Below are 17,260 nucleotides of genomic sequence, written 5' to 3'. Positions count from 1 at the left end.
ACAGATGATGTGGGAATTAAAAGATATCAACAACATGAGAATGGCAAGTTTGTTTATTAAGAGCTTTAACAACACAAGCCAGTCTCTGAGAATAAGGTCACGATGCTGGAATTAACTGTGTCAAATTGTCAGGACATGGGATTATAGCGCCTTCTTTTCAAACTTCAACAATTCTTAAGAGAAGGAGGGAAAACGGCCTGGATCATTAAATCTCTCAAATTATCACACCTATTCATCAGATACACAGTGTAACATTAACTGATGGGAAGCAGAAAAATCTGAGAAAGCACATTAATTAACTTTCAGACAGCAATTTCAAAAATTCTCACAAAACCCCAAACTTCAGATTGATAATGGTGTTTAAGTAACTGGTTTTAAGAAATCAGTTTTTTTATGGGCTGTTTCATAAAAGCAATAAACATTTCATTAGAAGTTTATTGAAACTGTTTGTAATTGCTAATAAAATCTGAATTACTGAAATGTCCAGAAGCACTAGAAGTACAATAAGAGCTTCTTTGTATTTTGGACAAGTATTCATAACAATACAGTAAAATGATTCCTTTGGAAAGCTGATAACCCAGCAGTAGCAGTTAAGTGTTTGGAAGGGTCCTGCGGTTCGAAGCACCCCCATTAAACACCAAATTCTACCATCAATAGCATCCTCTCACAGAAATTTCTGGTTTATGGCAGACTTCAGCTAGAAAAGTAAATCATGTGCAAAAGCATTTGGTGTTTTTAATTCCTCCCTTTTTAAAAGAGTGATTTACTGATTAAAAATGTGACAAAAAGATTCAGGAAGCATCATTCTTTATCACTCGGACAGCAGTGAGCCAGCCACAGCCACACAGCCTAAACACAAATAATACGAACAACTTTGACAGACAAGGACTTTAAAGACAGGATTTTGACAGCGACACGCGTATCAACCTTGACCTGACTGTAACGTGCGGCTCTGCCAGGATCCACAGTGCCTGCACATCTGTGCCACGTCACAGCCTAACGCAGCAGCAAGGACTGTGCTGGGACTTCTCCCCAGACGTTCTGGAGGGGTTTCCTCATGGCTCACCCAAGTCACGGCCCGCGCTCCGAGCAGGGACGCTGCGAACCGAGCCCGTTCCGCGCAGGGGCCGCGGGGGCCAGCACACGCGCCTGCCTTCATGGGCACATCCCGGTGGGGCTCAGGAACATTCACACCGCCAATGAGAAACCTCGGAGAGCTGCTGAGCTATGTAAGAAATGTAAAGGACAGCTCAATTTCAGTCAAGCAATCTGGACATGGGGATCTAATTAAGTCAACATCAGTGCAACGACAAAATCCACGGGACTCCAGCAACCTTTTCCACTGGGGGAACTGGTCAAATAACTGAGCTCAGAACCTTCCGGCTTTGTTTGCTTTCAGGAGAAATCCTCAATGAAAACCATACCCAGCCCTTCCCAGCCTGGGGCTGGTGAGCGCAGGCATGGTCTGGTACTAAGTGCAGGATGAGCAGAACTGGGCCCCAGGCAGGCCCGGCGCTAAGCTCAAGCAGAGCACTGCGGGCAAAGGCAGGCCCAGCACCAGACTCAAGCTCAGCGCTCCCAGGCCGCCTCCCCGGCCCGCCCGGGGCCTCACGGCCTCGGCTGAGGCGCAGAGCGCGGCCCCGCCGCCTCGTCACGATAAGAGTCCCCGCGCCGCCCCCGCCGCCTCGTCACGATAAGAGTCCACACCAAAAACTGGGGAGAGGGGAAACGCCGGCTGTCGAGGCACTTGCTGAACTGTAAATACGGCCACGCGTGGCTAGAACTCGCCAGAGAAATACTTTTCCCCTGTCAACACTAAGAAATGAGGCCATTTTCTCAGAGTCAGTACTCAGCAATTTCGCAGGAAGGAGTTAAAGCCGGCTCGCGTGTTTCTGCAGCGCATTACAGCATGAGAGAAAATGAAAGGAGACCGGCCAGTCCGGTCCTCTAGGTCTGGGGAAAAAAAACTACTTATTCAACTAGAAATTAATGTAACATTTTATTCCAAACCTTCCCCTTACAGAGTCATTGTCTATAGCAACCGTGTCCATAACATTCTAACTCTCAAGAGCACAACTTTCTAGTAAATGGTACATCTGTCAAACTGCAGGAAACATCTGGGAAAATGGTTAAATGAAAAGAAGTGAGATTAAACCTTTGTTTCCATATGGTTGGGATATACATCTAGAATGTGTTTGTAAACGGTACCAGTTCTTTTCTTGCTCTTGCTCAGCTCTCAGGCTTTTGGACTGGTGTTGGATTTCACCCCATGTAGATGCTAATTTACGTAATATAAAATTTCCCTTTCAATGAAACCGAGGAACAGCGCCCTGGTACACCGGCAGCACGGGGCCCAAGGGATGGTGTTCCCCTCCTCTGTCACCTGGGGTGGCGGTGACACAGCCGGTGCTGCGCAGGCCGCCCGGGGCCTCATCGTCCTGTGGGAGCTTCATGGTCCTTTGCGACAGAAGGAAAATGCAATGGAAAACAACCCAAAATCCTGGAGCTAGCTAACAAACCCTTTCTGTTTGCAAGTGGGGACACCTGAGCTAACATTGCCTGGCCTTAAAGTACTTCAACGTATACACAGATGCTGACAGATCAGATTTTGGGCTTTTTGCAAGGGCTGCTTTTTACCCCGAAACTGCTCGTAACAACCGTTTCGCATGTGCTTGGCTACACTCTCCTCAACCCAAAGGGTCCTGAGTATTTTCTGAAACTCCCCCTTCTGCAAAACTCAAGAGCTAAATATTAACTGAGTTAAATATTACCTCTGTCAAGTGCATCTCTGAAGGTTCAATTTAATGTACATTTGTTGGAAAATATGTAAGAATAATTTTATGTAGTGTGCGATCTCCATTGATAAATAAGAAAGTATATCTGGTTGATTTGGTCCATCATTCAAGGAATGCATACAGGAAAAAAATAATTAGGAAAAGCAGTTTGAAACCTGCTCTGTAATCCTTTGTGCTTTACAATCCAAACAGCCCCATTGCAACAGTCTCACTGGCAACACAGAGACCTTCAGCCTCAACAGGCCTGCTCCGAAAACACCAGGCTATCCTAAAACCCTTCGTGCCAAGAGAACACGCTGAAGATGCTGCAAGCAAGAGACATTTTGGGTGTTCCAAGTTGTGTGTGATGGGTTATTTTTTCAGTTCCATTTGTCACAATAAAATGACAGCGTAAACATACTTCTTAACACCACATGAAGTGTGGAACCAAAAAAGCGGTAGTTAGCAGCAAAGAACATTCCTGAGAACTCCCGCACTACCTCTGCAGCCCAGCTCCAAACCTTTTCAAGCCCCGATGGAGCTGGAACCAGCTGTCACCACTGAATTGCTGCGGAACATTTCCCAATGCGATCCTAATGGCACCGCACCCTCAGCTCGGGTGAGCCGGAAGGTGATGGAGTCCTCCTCTAACAAGGAATGTGGTGCATTGAGTCCTTCAGCTCCAGACTCCTTGCTGGGAGCTACGACCAGCTAGAAGCACCCACGGCTGACCTTGCCTGGAGCAGGAGCTTGGACAGAATGACTCCTATAGCCTGTTCTAACCCAAATTACTCCATGATCTTTGAACCCAGGTAACTTCCAGGACAGTTGGAGGCAGATTTTTTAAAAAGGGATACCAGGGTCATTTCTATTACAGTGTCACTACAGCGAGCAAAGTCCGGTGGATATTCATGGCAAGAAACTTATAGTATTTGGCCCCTTCCAAACTCCAGGAACCCAGCCTGGCTTTATGGATCAGGTTTGCTATGATTCTTCACTGCAACAGAAGTGAAGAGACAACCTAGAATCTGCACCAGAAGTGTCCAGGTCTGGATGGTTATGTCCAAAACTAAGTATCATCTTACAGAATACACATGAAATTCATGCATAGACCTTTATTTTATTACAAGGAAAAGCCAAAGAGTGTATCACACAAATTGAGGAATTATTATTCCTCAGACATCTACTTAACAGCTGCAAACATGTGCCCTAAGATGGTTTTCATGCAGAAATTGTCATTGTGATCTTAATGCCACCAAACCGAAGGGGAACTGTGACAAAGAGATTGAGGGGAAAATATTCCATTCCCAAACCTGCCTGTCAAAAATGCAAACTTTTGGGCTGATGCACTTGACAAGCAAACAAAAATAGCAGTCCCTTCCAATACAAATTCAAATGGCCAGTTTCACGTATAACTTTCAGCAGTAACACAAAATCTGAATCCTCGTGAACACATCAGTGATATCAATTCACTTTTAACTTATAGTGATTTGACCCCATCTTGCTTGTGTACAAACCTTTTTGAAAATTGCTCCACCACAACTACTGTTATCCATAACCGCCCCTGCCCAAAAGCAGTTCAGTTGCGTATGTGCTGGTTCCTACCAAAAATGAGAAGACCCAAACCAGCTCAATGTCATTTATTATTATTAAAAAAGGGGGTTGTTCTGTTTTAGTGGTTTTGTTTGGTAGGAGGGTGGCTGCCCGCAGCTCCGGAGCTGCTGCCAGGAGAAGGGGCTCTTTGTCTCCAGCTCAACTGGGAAAATGAGAAAATGCCTCCAGCCTGACAAACAAGAGCCCCATAGAACACAGGTCAGCCCGGACCCTCGCTTAAAGGTGCAACACGCCGCATCCACACCCCTGCAGCACGGCGCCCACAAAGAGGTCATTTTACACAGGGGGTGCCACTAAACGCTAAATACACCTTGGACTTCCTAAGAAAGACTGGTGTAGCTCTCCTGCCACTTTACCCATACGTAAAGCAGTTGTAATTCTTACATAAATCAAGTTCCTAATGACTCTTCTGCAAAGCAAGGTGAATTCGGTGAAGTCATAGGAAAACAAAGGCATGTTCCAACTTGAGGCTTAAAATAGGCTCGTCTCTCCTTTACCGAGCCCCAGAAAATACAGTATGGTACAAAAGGTACATTTTACTTCAAACAAGAGTCTGCTTCACCAAATGCATTTTAAGCAAAACATTTGAGGGATGTACAAGAAAGTGTGAAATACAAATTAAAAAATTTCATATTACAATGCCACGGCTTTAATTTGGGGTGGAAATATTAGTTTTTCCCAAGTGAGAAATTTATGGGTGTAATCTCGATGTCTACAAAACCACACAAGCTGTATAAATACAGTCCAGTGCTGCCATCAGCAAGGTTAGCAGGTTCACATGCTGATTTTTAAAAACTAATCCTTAAGTTCTCAAGTATATTTTATTATCCTAAAGCTTAGAATTACCTCCCCTGAAAAACAGAGCCTTTGATAAATTGTGTTTTGAACAGGAAGCTACTACATATTTTAGAAACACAGGATTGCCAGGGTATTGGATTCACTCTACACCAGTAGTTGTGTTTTCCCATGATAAAAGCAGACATACCTGAGCACAGCTCAAAGAACCCAATCAATGAAGGGAGTTACATCTCAAAGCATTGAATTTCAGCTGAAAAGGCTGGCATCGCTGAATTTCTGATAAAATATTCAAAGCATTTGAACAGATACATTCCCACTGAAGCACAGCGAGTGAAATGCCAGAGAGCTGGTACCCAAGAGTTAACACCAAGTTGCCAAAAAAATAGTTCTAACATTTATAATGAACCACAGCACACAATTCTTGTCCTACTTAATTACATTTCCAACCGCGATACGCTGGTGTCGAGAGGATGAATACACACCCGCTCCCCAGTTCCACCAAGGCAATCACAAAGACCCAAGTGTCTGAACAAGAGCTGCTCATGGTCGTAAGGACTTCCGTCTTCAAGCACCGACCCCCAAACGAAAAAGATCTGCCCATCTGGACACTTGGAATAGCTGCGGACATTTGGGCGGAGCGCTATGGATTTAAACACCGCTCTGCGGCAGAGGTGTGCAGGCTGTAAGCTGGATACTGCTGGGAGCGGCTGTGCCCCGGAGCAGTCCTTGGATTGTCAGCTCTTGCGTCCTGTGCTTTCTGGGGACTTTGTCAAAATACACAGACTTTATCTTTATAGTCCAAATTAGCAAAATGTCTTTGCCACCACCAAAGACATCGTGCCATCTCGTCTCTGCACCTCTGATGGATCTGGTTTTCTGAACTGAATGCTGTCACACTAACGCCTCTAGAACCTCCAATTCGCTACAATGCGACTGCATTCTTGTGATGCATAAAGTTTTTATTTCCCCAAATCTACTGTCTTTAGTGTGAACAAGTCAAGTTTCTACAACATACTTCCCATCCCCAAAAGAAAATTTTGAGGACAGTTCCACGAAGTTTGAGTAATCCATTTCTGTTGTTAAACCAGAACATCACAATCCCAAAAAGATGGAAAATATGAAAAAAACATTTGAGAAAACAACTTCATTAGTGGCGGCGGCAGTGCAATGGCAATAAAATTCAGAGAACACTGGGGAACTTTTTTTGATATTTCTGAAATATTTGGATATTCAGCTATTTCAGATATTTCACAAAAGTCTGAGTTTTGTAATACTCAGTTGAAAGCATATTTTCACATGGCCAGATTAAACTTACAAAATAAAGCGGAAAAAAAAGATGGCCTCATGTATGCTATTTTAGATTATGATCCATCTGCAGAAGATGGTTTCATTGAAATAGATCAAGTCCCATCACATGGACACTAGGTAGAAAACCAGTGCTTTTTATCATGAGATGCACACTTCACATACAAGAATCTGTTGAGTAAAAATGTACCATACTGGATGAGTAAAGATCAGATAGCTTTAAAATATGTCTAAGGAATCAGATGGAATAACTACTTGTAGCTTTGAGTTTTGAACCATGGTTGCACACGAGTCTGTTGGTTCAGACTTCATTACTTTTATGGCCTCTCGCTGTATAAAGTGCTGTAATGTCCGTAACTGCCAGCTGTGGTTTATTTCACCACTAGCAAATGAGTTAAAAAAAAAAATCACACCTTTTCCCACAAAGTTACACAATAATTCAAAAATGCCATAAATTTCTTCAGTTGTGTCATGCATGTGTGCCATGGAAACATACCATGTGGTTCTTTCCAATCCCGGCATTCTCAGCTCCAAGGCAAGGCCATAAATAGTTAAGTTTTCGGGAGAAAGCGCACGGTATGTTGTAAACGAGAAGCTTGTGAGCTTGCATTGTTTTGCATTACTCCAGCGCCGGATTCCTGATTTGTAACAAATTCCAAGACTGCAGACTGCAGGCCCAGCCTCTGAGTAACGCCGCGGTGATTTACTGGAGGGTGAAGAGCTGTGTCCGCGGAGCAGCGCGGCACGCGGGGAATGCGGGGCCGGGGGAGCAGCGCACAGCCACGGCCCCGCGCTCGCCCGCCCTCCGCTTGGAACGCCAGGAATCCCGCGGGCCTGCGCTCCCGGGAGCGAGCACGCAGCCAGAATGGCATCTGCCGGTTACCCAACACACGCACCTAACTCATCAACGCCTTACCTGTGTGAAAAATTCCACATCTGACTGCCACAGTCGTGCTGCGATCCTTTAAGTCATGTTTAGGAACAACTGTGGCTTGCCCAGTTGTCAAGGCAGGCTGGGGAGCAGCTGGCTCGCAACCTCCCGGCCTCAGAAAAATGCAAAGCACTCTGATCCTCCTCCCGCTGCTTCCCCACCCCCACCAGCCCCGTCCAGGGGAAGCAAAAGGAGCGGATTACACAGAACAAACGAACAATACTTCAGACATTGCAAGGTGAATACGTATGCTTTACTATAAATAGCTAAGCTGAGCTAATTCCTGTTACTTCATGCGGTATGAAAACAAAAGAAAACCAGAAGTCACCCATCTGATCACACCAGCCTTTGTGCAGATCCTCCACACAAAGTGGAACAGAGGAAAAAACCAGCACCAAGTTCTAGGCACAGAACGACTTTAGCACACACAGAGATGGAGAGGACAGTACCAAACTCTATGAACCAGAGGTAACCAAAGCGAGGCACTTACAGGTGTGGGCTGAACATTCGACTCATTTTGGAGACGTGGTCGTTTTCACAGTCAAGCTCCTCGTCCCCCTGGTCCATGCTGAGCTTCCTCTTGCTGGGGCTGATGGGCGGGGGGCCGGTGCGGTGGTTGGGCAGGGCCGGGGACACGGGCAGGGGCTGCATTCGGGGCTCCCCCCTCAGGGCCGCTTCACCTGCGGGAAAAGCACGAGCGAGAATGAACACGCGGGGCCAGGAGGGTAAATAACCCGCACGATGCAGCAACCTTCCTGCAGAGAAACTTCCAACCAGATGTCAGGCACATCCAACATGGCTGTCACATAAATAAGGCGTCATAAACCGTACTCAAGTGCTTTGTGCTGAAATAAACAGTTGAAAAAAGGTAATTCGAGAGGGGTCAACCCACCGCAGATGATCTGAACGGCTGAGCTCATGCATCTTTCCAACAGCATTTTTATTCAGAAGCATTCCTTCTCATGAGCTGCCATTCCACCGCTGAGCTCTCATTACCTCATTCTGCAGAGCATGACTATTTGCAATGAAATATGCTTTGTTCCTCTTTCTTATGGTTGTGGTTATAAATTCCAGGGCTGCAGTTCACATCTATGCCAAACATTCAAGATCTAAAACTGAATAAACGTTCAAATTCTCAAATTATTCCTGTTACAAAAAGCTATCCAAAACAAGCTTGTCTGGTATATAACTATGCAAGGTAAAAATTAGGGAAAAACCTGGAACTTGCTGATGCACGTTTTAGGTTTGTCCTTAAATGTCCTTCTCTGTAGTTTTAAACCGTGTTTGGAGCAATGGACTAAATAGCACGATTCTTCAGCACAAGAATCGCAAAATTTCAATTTTAAGAATGTTACTTTTCAACTAGGTGGACTGGTGGTAGAGTACTGAGTAGATTATACATTTTACATGATCTAAAACTTATCAGCAAATGCCAGTCACAGCATGTGGGAGCTGCGTATAAATAATTCCAGGAACGATACAATTAGCTTGCACATAAACACATTCAGGAATTGTTACTAAGCACGCGTTAAAGTCTGACCACAGTACTTTTCCCATTTCAATTAAATGTCTCACTCGATGTACAGCCCAGAGCACAGTGCTGCATTTCACCAGCCCTTATGGACTTCACTGGAACTCACATCCTCCCAGCCACAGGTCATGTTATATTTAGACCTCACAGGGAATTAAAGATGTTAAAAAACGCTTTTGGGGATTCATAAGGGGCTTGGAGAGGAAGGAGCTAAATTAACCAGGGTTACCTATTCTGGTAATAGCCCTGAAATAGCCACTTTTGCTAGAGTTTAAAATTTGTACTTTTCCTACACTGCCAGAAGCATTTTGTTTTCTACACGGCCATAATTTCCAGAACTAAAATTAGGATAAAGTTAACTCCATGTCCAGTCCTGAGGTACCTGACAATGGAAACCTTTGTGCGCCACCACGCATTTTCACATCATCACCAAGGCAGATGATTTATAAAACGCTGCCCCAATTCCACACACAACAACTACTATTTTGTTGGGAAAAGAACGAGCGAGGAGAAAACCTCCTGAATGTTTACCAGTAAAAATAAGCATTTTGCCAATTTAGTCAGCATAATATAAACTAGTAGAATATACCACAAGTCATGATTTCTATTAAAGACTCTGGCACTGAATCTAAATAGGAACTTTCCATCTCGGCTCTAAATAGTAAAAGCTGTGCTGTACTGCACATGCCCCGAGACAGACACTGAGACCCTCCTGCTGGAAACAACCACCGCAGCCATTGGGAAGCCCTGCACAACACAAGCTTTTAACAAAAAGATCTCCCGTAAGAAATAATCTTCCTATTAGTAAAGTTTCTCCATTTTTCCTTAAGCCTTTATATTTTGCCAGTTGAAACCTCCACCTACATGATGTTCATATTCTAAACTTTAGAAGTAAACCACATCATACCAGCTTCTCTCACTGAGGAATCTCTCTCACTTCTATCTTTGAAAAACAATAAGCTAATAGCAATGTCAAAAGACAAAACTTCCACCACCCAAGGTCTGCGATACTTCCACCACGCTGTGCAATCCCTCTCAGATCACTTCTGGAGACCCAGACACAAAACCCCACTGCAGGAATTACAGATGCCATGTAGGCCCCACACTCCTCCTGACAGGAACGGGGGCAGCTCAAACATCCACGTAAAGCTAACGCTGGTGTTCGCAACAGACACCATCTCTACACATTGTCCAATTTAGTAAGTTAGAAACTCCTTCCCAAACAGCAGCTGGGAACTTGATACGCTGCAATTACCTCAATGGGGATTGGACTGGAGCTTTCGAGGTCCCTTCCAATCGCTACATTCTGTGATTCATCTTAGCACACGTATGGTAACAACAGTGTTCATATATTAATATCCTGATTGAGTGCAAAATCTGGTAAAAATGGTATTGATATTTTATGTTGGAATTAAAGAAACCCATTTTAAAACAATTTATCAAAGAAAGGAATGGCTTCTGATTAAAGCCTGTCAAATTTGGTAATGCATTCACTAAGGCCTCCAGATAAACATCCCAGAACCACCCTGTGGATCTGCAGCACCATAGGACACCTCGGCCAAAGTTAATCAAACCAACAGGACCTTAAGGAGGCCACCAAGCAGCTCAGGAGAGGACACGAGCGGCCGGTGCTCAGCACCTTGCCAGATACAGGTACCAGACAAAGGGGTCCAGATAACTGGGTAAGATCACAAGTTACTCTACATTGTGTATGGGTATAAATTGCGTATTCATGTACTATATCTGTACTGCACCAGGAGTTCTCTCATGGCCTGCAGGTTTGATTAGGGATAAGACTGCTTTTTTTGTTTAAATAAAAAAGGGACTTTTCCCCCCACCACTTTCCTTCTTACTAAACGCGAATTAAACCAGCAAGGGAGAAACCACAGCAGAGTCTCCCACACAAAATGCTGTTTGACTGCCTGGATTTGCCTCCCCGCCCGCCCGCGCTCCATGGCAACCAGACTCGCATCACAGCTGGCGAGGCAGCGCTGATACAACAACTGGGTTTCAGAAAATTCCCCCAGTCCGAACTCCAGCCCTCAAAACCCATTACTGTGACGGCTTGTGTCTGCGGCGCAACAGAGGGCAGAGATAGCAAACACATTTATTGTGCCGCTCATAATGCAGCTCTTTGTTCCAGCAAGCAGCTGGGGTAAGGCACTCCAGATCTGTTTTCTGATAGTTCTACTTAGTAGTTGCCTTTTTTTTCTTATTATTAAAACTGTTCGGCAATGTGATAAAGCACAGACAAGCTAGAGAGCGATAACAACGTGACGTAGCGTCTGCCTATGGAGCAGTGCTGCAGTCCGGGCAGTCAGCGGGAATATTCTTTATCTTAACCACTTACGAGCTTAAACTGAAAGTGATTCAAATTAACACGTGCAAATTAAACGTCTGTAAAGCCAGCACAGCTCTTTCCAGCCGGGTACCCCGCCAGGACAGTTCTCTGTGAACAGTGGATCTTTAACCCTGTTTGTGCTTCTCTGGCAGCCCCGTCAGCAGAATCCGCATCCCCACCAAAATGTCCGTGAAGCACAAACAGCACAACAGCAGAAGTTGTGTTTTTACAAGTGTGTGTTTGATAGCAAGACACCAGAGAAGTCTTCAAGTAGGTCTGAGAACTGCAGGAGTTACCAAAGACTGGAAAAACAAATACAGAGTGTTTTGGCAGCTCGCTTCCTTCCTGCCTGCCCAGCACCCCGCGCGGGCCGCGCCACGCTGCCCGCCCACCCGCCTCCCTCCTCGTTTCCTTCTCCCGCTGGCTGCCATCAATGCACAAAACCTGAGCACTGGTTGCAAACCCAGAAATGAAAGGCTTTGTCTTTCCAGCTGCAGACTGACATGGTACAGGCCTTGAGACAGACTGAAATAAAACACCTTGAAAGAAAATTCCAGTGCTGCCCTTGCCCATTTTACGCTTCCATTCTGCATCTGACAAAAGGATTCCTCCATGAGAGCAAATTCCTGACATGTTTATTGACTTTGAAAAACAATTTAAAAAAATCATCAGTTGTAGTTTCTGTCAACAGGGCCCTTACCTTTAAGGTTGAATTACTGTGACCTCAGGCCACTCAACTAATAGAGTCATGGGCATGAGAGCTTACCGGACTTTAATTAATGTGCATTACACCTTTAACTACCTTTGCCAATAATACCCCCATGCAGAGAAACTCTCATTAGTAGGAGTTGCCTCATGCTCTTAGGGCCAGACGTTCCCTGGAATCACCCATACACGAAGATCTTCAAGAGCGGTTCTCTCTCCTGATCCGAGATCAAAACTTAGCCCCCGTGACATATGAAGCATTTATTTCCTTTTCATATATTGTAACAATCATGAGAGTAAATCACAAGTAGGTTGGAATGATTTTATAAAATATTTTATGTTTTCTTCCACTATCTCAATCCCAGAAGTCAGTCTGTGCCAACAAAAATTGGGATAAATGGCATAAAAATTCCAATTCACGGACAAAAATCACATGATTTGAGGTATTAAATACCAAGCGGGGAAGTTGCCGCAAATTATTCAATTCAACAAGTCATCAAAACAAGTTATTAGAGCAGCAGAATCACAGTACAGTACTGCAGAACTGATCTGCAGATGTTGCCAGCTGCCTGGGCTGGGCATCACTGCACAGCACATTATACACTGCAGGAGGATGGAGATCCCTAACACTGTGACATTCCCCAGAAACTGAATCTCTGTGAAATAGTTAGACTACAGACAAAAGTATGTAATTTAAGGCAGATTTGCTTCACATGCTTGACCAAATGAAATTAATTAATCCATTCAGACTCCTGAGTACCGAATCTTCAGTTCATGGAAAAAATATTTTAAGCAGCAGTCACAAAGTATATTTATTTACGTAATTGTTTAGTAGTTCTGTAACCCCCACTCAAACAAATAAAAAAACCCCTTATGTAAAAACATAGCTTTGCACCACCGCTTTATTTCCGGATTGCAGTTTCTATAAAAGATTATTTAAACTGAGCTTATTTAAGATTTAATTCTGGGAAGAAGTCTGCCAACCACTGTGAACAGGCACAGTAGTCCGTATTTCCTTTGCAGTATATAAACCAGGCCTACCTGGAGAGCATAATGAAACAGCACATTGCAGGAAAAACAGAAAACTAAGGATTAATGAGAACAGCCTAATCATAAAATGCTGCTATGAAATGAGATCTTGGAAATATTTTTTAGTATAATTGATAGATTTCAGCAGCCAACTTACTGATTCATTTATCTGACACATATTTTACTGACTTTCTTGTAATATGACAAAAAGCTAATTTAGTAGAAACCAAAAAGCCACATACACATGTACAGAAAAACTGGCAGAAGCCACTCTCATCCGCTTACAAAACATATGAAAAGCACTCACTCCTGGAACCAAGCTCTGGCTACCACTGTGCAGAGACATGGATGCCAGAAAACCCATGGCCAAAACCAAAATACAGTGATTAAATCGACTATTCTGTTCTGGCTCCTCCATCTGACCGTGCCTGCCAATGGGAGACATATTACGCTTGACACTGCGAGCAGGAACAGAAAACTGTGACCTCCGAGTTCCGTCACCTCCCCTCGCTCCTTCCCTCCTCCGCCATCCAAAGATGGCGCGAGGGATGAGGAGCAGCAGCGCTGGGTGCGGGGCGCAGGCGCGCTCACTGCGGGAGCCCCCCAAAAACCACCTACTGGTCACCAGAGCTGAGCAGCACACAGCTAATAGCTCGTGAAAATGCGGTACTGTATTCAAAAAAATTGCATCAGGCGGAAACGGGAAAAGTGCCTCCCCACTGGGTTTGCTCCTTCAAACGTACTGCGAAAAACTGACATCGTTATCTTATAGTCTCTCTCTTATTTTATCGCAAAAGCACAGCTGTACAAAACAGCACATGCATATTCTGTCCATTTAAACTGACTTGCACGGATAACTGTTTCGGTCCTACAAACCACTTCATGAAGAGAAGCAGGAAGCCTCTGCTAACCATGTAAACTACGACTGAAATAAATTCTCTTCAGTCTGCCAACCAGGTACCAATTGCACGAGCCTCCTTTAAACGCATTTTTGGTGTTCAGTAAAAAAACCCAAACTTTAAAAAGGATCTTGGTAAGTAGGCAAGAAATTGATGGCATGGAAAGAAGAGCAGCTGATACAGCACAAAGAAAGCAGGACGGAATAAATTGTAGTGCTCCAGCCTGCTAATATTTCCTGACAAATTTCAGTTTTTGCACCTGAACAGTGGTGACTGTGGGGCTGTGTTCAGTTCCAGCCCAGCACTGAACTCAAGCTTAGGTCTAACTGCAGAGCCTGAGACTACTTCATAGATTTGCAGATCCCCCTTTAAGTCAACGTGCCACTTCGCTAACTCTCGCAGCACCCTTCCGGGCTGAAAGTCTAAAAAATGTCCTTGTTAACATCCACGTCCAAAAAGGATTTCCCTGAGTCCAAGACTGTGACGGGATTTTTGCTGCTCCCAAAGAACACTCCTTTCTCAGCCTCTTCACCGGCTCTCCCAGGGAAAACTTGTATCAAACACCTGAAGTCAATCAAGAGGGACTAAAAATGGAGCCAAGTGATCATTGCACATTGGCTTAACGCACTGGAGAGGCTCCCACAAAGAAAGGCAAAGCTTTCAGGTGAAAGCCACGACAGTCAATATACTGGTACGTGAAGGAAACTGCCACAAGGGCACAAGCAGCCCTGCGTTAGACACTTCCGAACCGACAATGGTACTCTGCTGACTCCTCAGCCTCAGTGCACATCCCACACAGACAGCTGCACGCCACTGGTGTTTGGTGCACGACAGCGTGGCCCAGCAATGGCATCGCAACAGGGAGCAGACAGGAAAGGCAAAGGGAGAAGCATCACTTACGTTTTCAGCAAAGATGGTAAATTTCACGTTCTTGTATATGCTTAGAAAACATTGCTTTAGTATTTACTGGTCAGCAAGAGATAAACGATCCATTTCATTCCCTTGTGAAACACACTGCACTGTGAGTACCACACTCCACATACACCACTACTGAAACGTGGCAGGAATGTTTTCTCCTCTGTGCAGCTGGAACGTCTGAAGGTTCCAGGTGAGGGTCTGTGAGACACTCATCATACCCATGAATGCTCACAGGGCACACACACTTGAGAAAGCAGGAAACAAAGACCAAGCACACTACAGCACCTCCTAATATAGCAGTTAACTCCAGAATATGTAATTAAAACTACCACCACCAGGCAAAGTTTAAATAATAATCATATCATCAGAACTCTGCTTCCTTTAATTTATTTGCAAAGCTTTAACATACAGCATTCTCTCACATTTCAGATAAGTACATTTGAAAAGCTGACAGACTAAAAGATTTACTTTTATCAGTGTGGTAATGTGATTTTATTAGAAATGTAAAAACACTATCAATTACGAAAAACACGAATGAAATCTAACTGTGGGTTAATACATTGAAGATGCTGCTCTCCAAAGCTACGGTGGTTTCCGGGTCTGGGTGTTCTTGCGTTTGCCACCCAGTAGAATGACTGACTGTGTGACACCAAAGAGGAAAACCGACCCGATGGGAGACGGGACAACCACTCCCAGCGGGAGACCTGCCATCTATTTCAAAAGTAAATCAGAGTCACAGCAAGGTCACAACAGAGAAATTGTTTGATTGGGCATTTCAACGTACTAAATGATACCTTGTGACTGTGTATTTCCACACAATGGCAAAGGGAGACAAAGAGGAAACTCAACTTGTGAAAGCTCCAATTTGAATAACTCCTCCTAAGCAGACAAAGACATTTGCTACCCTCCCTCTGGTTCAGTTTTTCGGTTGGGTTTTTCCGTTTGGTTGGTTATTTTACCGTTTCTGCTGGTGAGCAGCAACGCAAGTACCGAGGTCTGAAACAGCACCCTCTGCTCCAGTGGCCAAGATTCCACGGATACGATCCTGCGACATCAGTTACACTCCAGAGCACTGCACCGCGTCACCAGTGCCCGTTGTGGATGCGAGCAGCCAGTCTGTTCCATGGCACCGTGCTTACAAAAAATTGGAGAGGTTTACTTGTAATGGGGTCATATTGAAATTAAATCCAACAAACTGTGCACTGTTTCTTTCATACGGTGAAACAAAAGGTGCTACGCAAAGGTAAAAAAAAAAAAACAAATCAACAACAAAAATCCACAAAAAGCCCCCACATATTCCACTTACTTAAACTGGAGTCTATTTTTAGATACACTGCAAAGTTTTCTGTAGTTTACTACAAACACGCTCTGAACACCTTTTCTCACACTGTTCTCCTTTGCTACATGTGGAAAAATTCACAGCATCAATAAAAATGAGCTGTCCAAAAGAGCCGATACTGCACTTTCAAGCAATGTTTCTTTTATTTCCATTTTATTTCTCCCAAATTTCCTACCTGGATGGTAGAAGGCCCTCAAGAGTGGACACAAATGCTGTTATATTTAAAATGCAAACACAAAAGCAAATACAAAGGCAGAGGGCAGGAGACGCCGGGAGCGCAGCCGCAACCACCCATGCAAACGGACACGACCAGGAGCTGCCCCCGCTCACCAGCACCACCATCTCTTCCTAAACCCAGATTACACGGGCCTAACGAACACAGAAAAGCTTCCATTTCAGTTTTGGTTTCCTGCTACCTGATTGCAGCCTGTCTGAAAGGGACTCATGTATTTAAGGAACACTGAGCCTCTTCAACCGAGCTGGACAGAACAGCGAAGACTTAAACCCACAGAGCGTCAGAACAATTCCAACCCATCTCCCACAAAGAATCCATTGTGAAGAACAAAATCTCTTTGTCCTTCAAAAGGGGCTCCAAAATCCCTTCTCCAGCGGGAAAGCGAGAGAGCAATGACAACTGCGCAGGGCGACCCAGCACCGAATCCAGCAGAAACGACACGAGCCATTCAGATGAAAACAAGACAGCCTTTTAATCATGCTATTTACATAGAAAATTAGGGGGACGCGTCAGCTGCCAAGTCCTTCTGGGCAGGGTTTTACTGTAACTGCTGGCAGTGGGCTGAGATATGCGCCAGCCACAAGAGAACGGATTCGAGCTCATCAGCAGCACCGCGAGGCTGGATAATTCAGATCCTTCAACCCACTGGCCTGGTATTACTGCGAGAACCCAGCAGTCCCACTCAGCAGTGTTAGTGTTTTAATAACCGAAAACTTGCAACAGCTTCATCTTCTAGAAGAGCCCAGAGAACGGTGTGGTTCATAAGATGGAGAGGATGCGGTACGATTTCTCCAGGCTTACAGGTGCTGGTATAAAGAAACACACATTAAAAACATCAAAA

The 17,260-nt window shown here is 44.6% G+C and overlaps 2 protein-coding genes across 4 annotated transcripts in view; both read right to left on the bottom strand.

The window, feature by feature from the left end:
- Nucleotides 1-17,260, bottom strand: part of VGLL4 (vestigial like family member 4) — an 86,884-nt gene that overhangs the window by 17,192 nt on the left and 52,432 nt on the right. For 2 of the 3 annotated variants that reach the window (XM_065845450.2, XM_065845446.2), the window contains exon 2: nt 7,913-8,102. In XM_065845450.2, the coding sequence (XP_065701522.1) occupies nt 7,913-8,102 (190 nt within the window). Of the gene's footprint in view, nt 1-7,407; nt 7,443-7,912; nt 8,103-17,260 lie in introns of those variants that run through there. The other variant, XM_071813332.1, reaches the window with a different exon arrangement.
- The window catches only part of TAMM41 (TAM41 mitochondrial translocator assembly and maintenance homolog), a 106,236-nt gene continuing 96,888 nt past the window's right edge, over nt 7,913-17,260 (bottom strand). Inside the window, exon 9 of the mRNA XM_071813331.1 lies at nt 7,913-8,102. The gene's annotated coding sequence lies outside the window, so the exon portion shown is untranslated. The remainder of the gene's footprint in view (nt 8,103-17,260) is intronic.

The sequence above is a fragment of the Patagioenas fasciata genome, chromosome 10 (assembly GCF_037038585.1).
Source record: "Patagioenas fasciata isolate bPatFas1 chromosome 10, bPatFas1.hap1, whole genome shotgun sequence".
In the NCBI taxonomy this organism is placed as follows: Eukaryota; Metazoa; Chordata; class Aves; order Columbiformes; family Columbidae; genus Patagioenas; species Patagioenas fasciata.
This window is presented reverse-complemented; position numbering and strand designations above follow the sequence as displayed.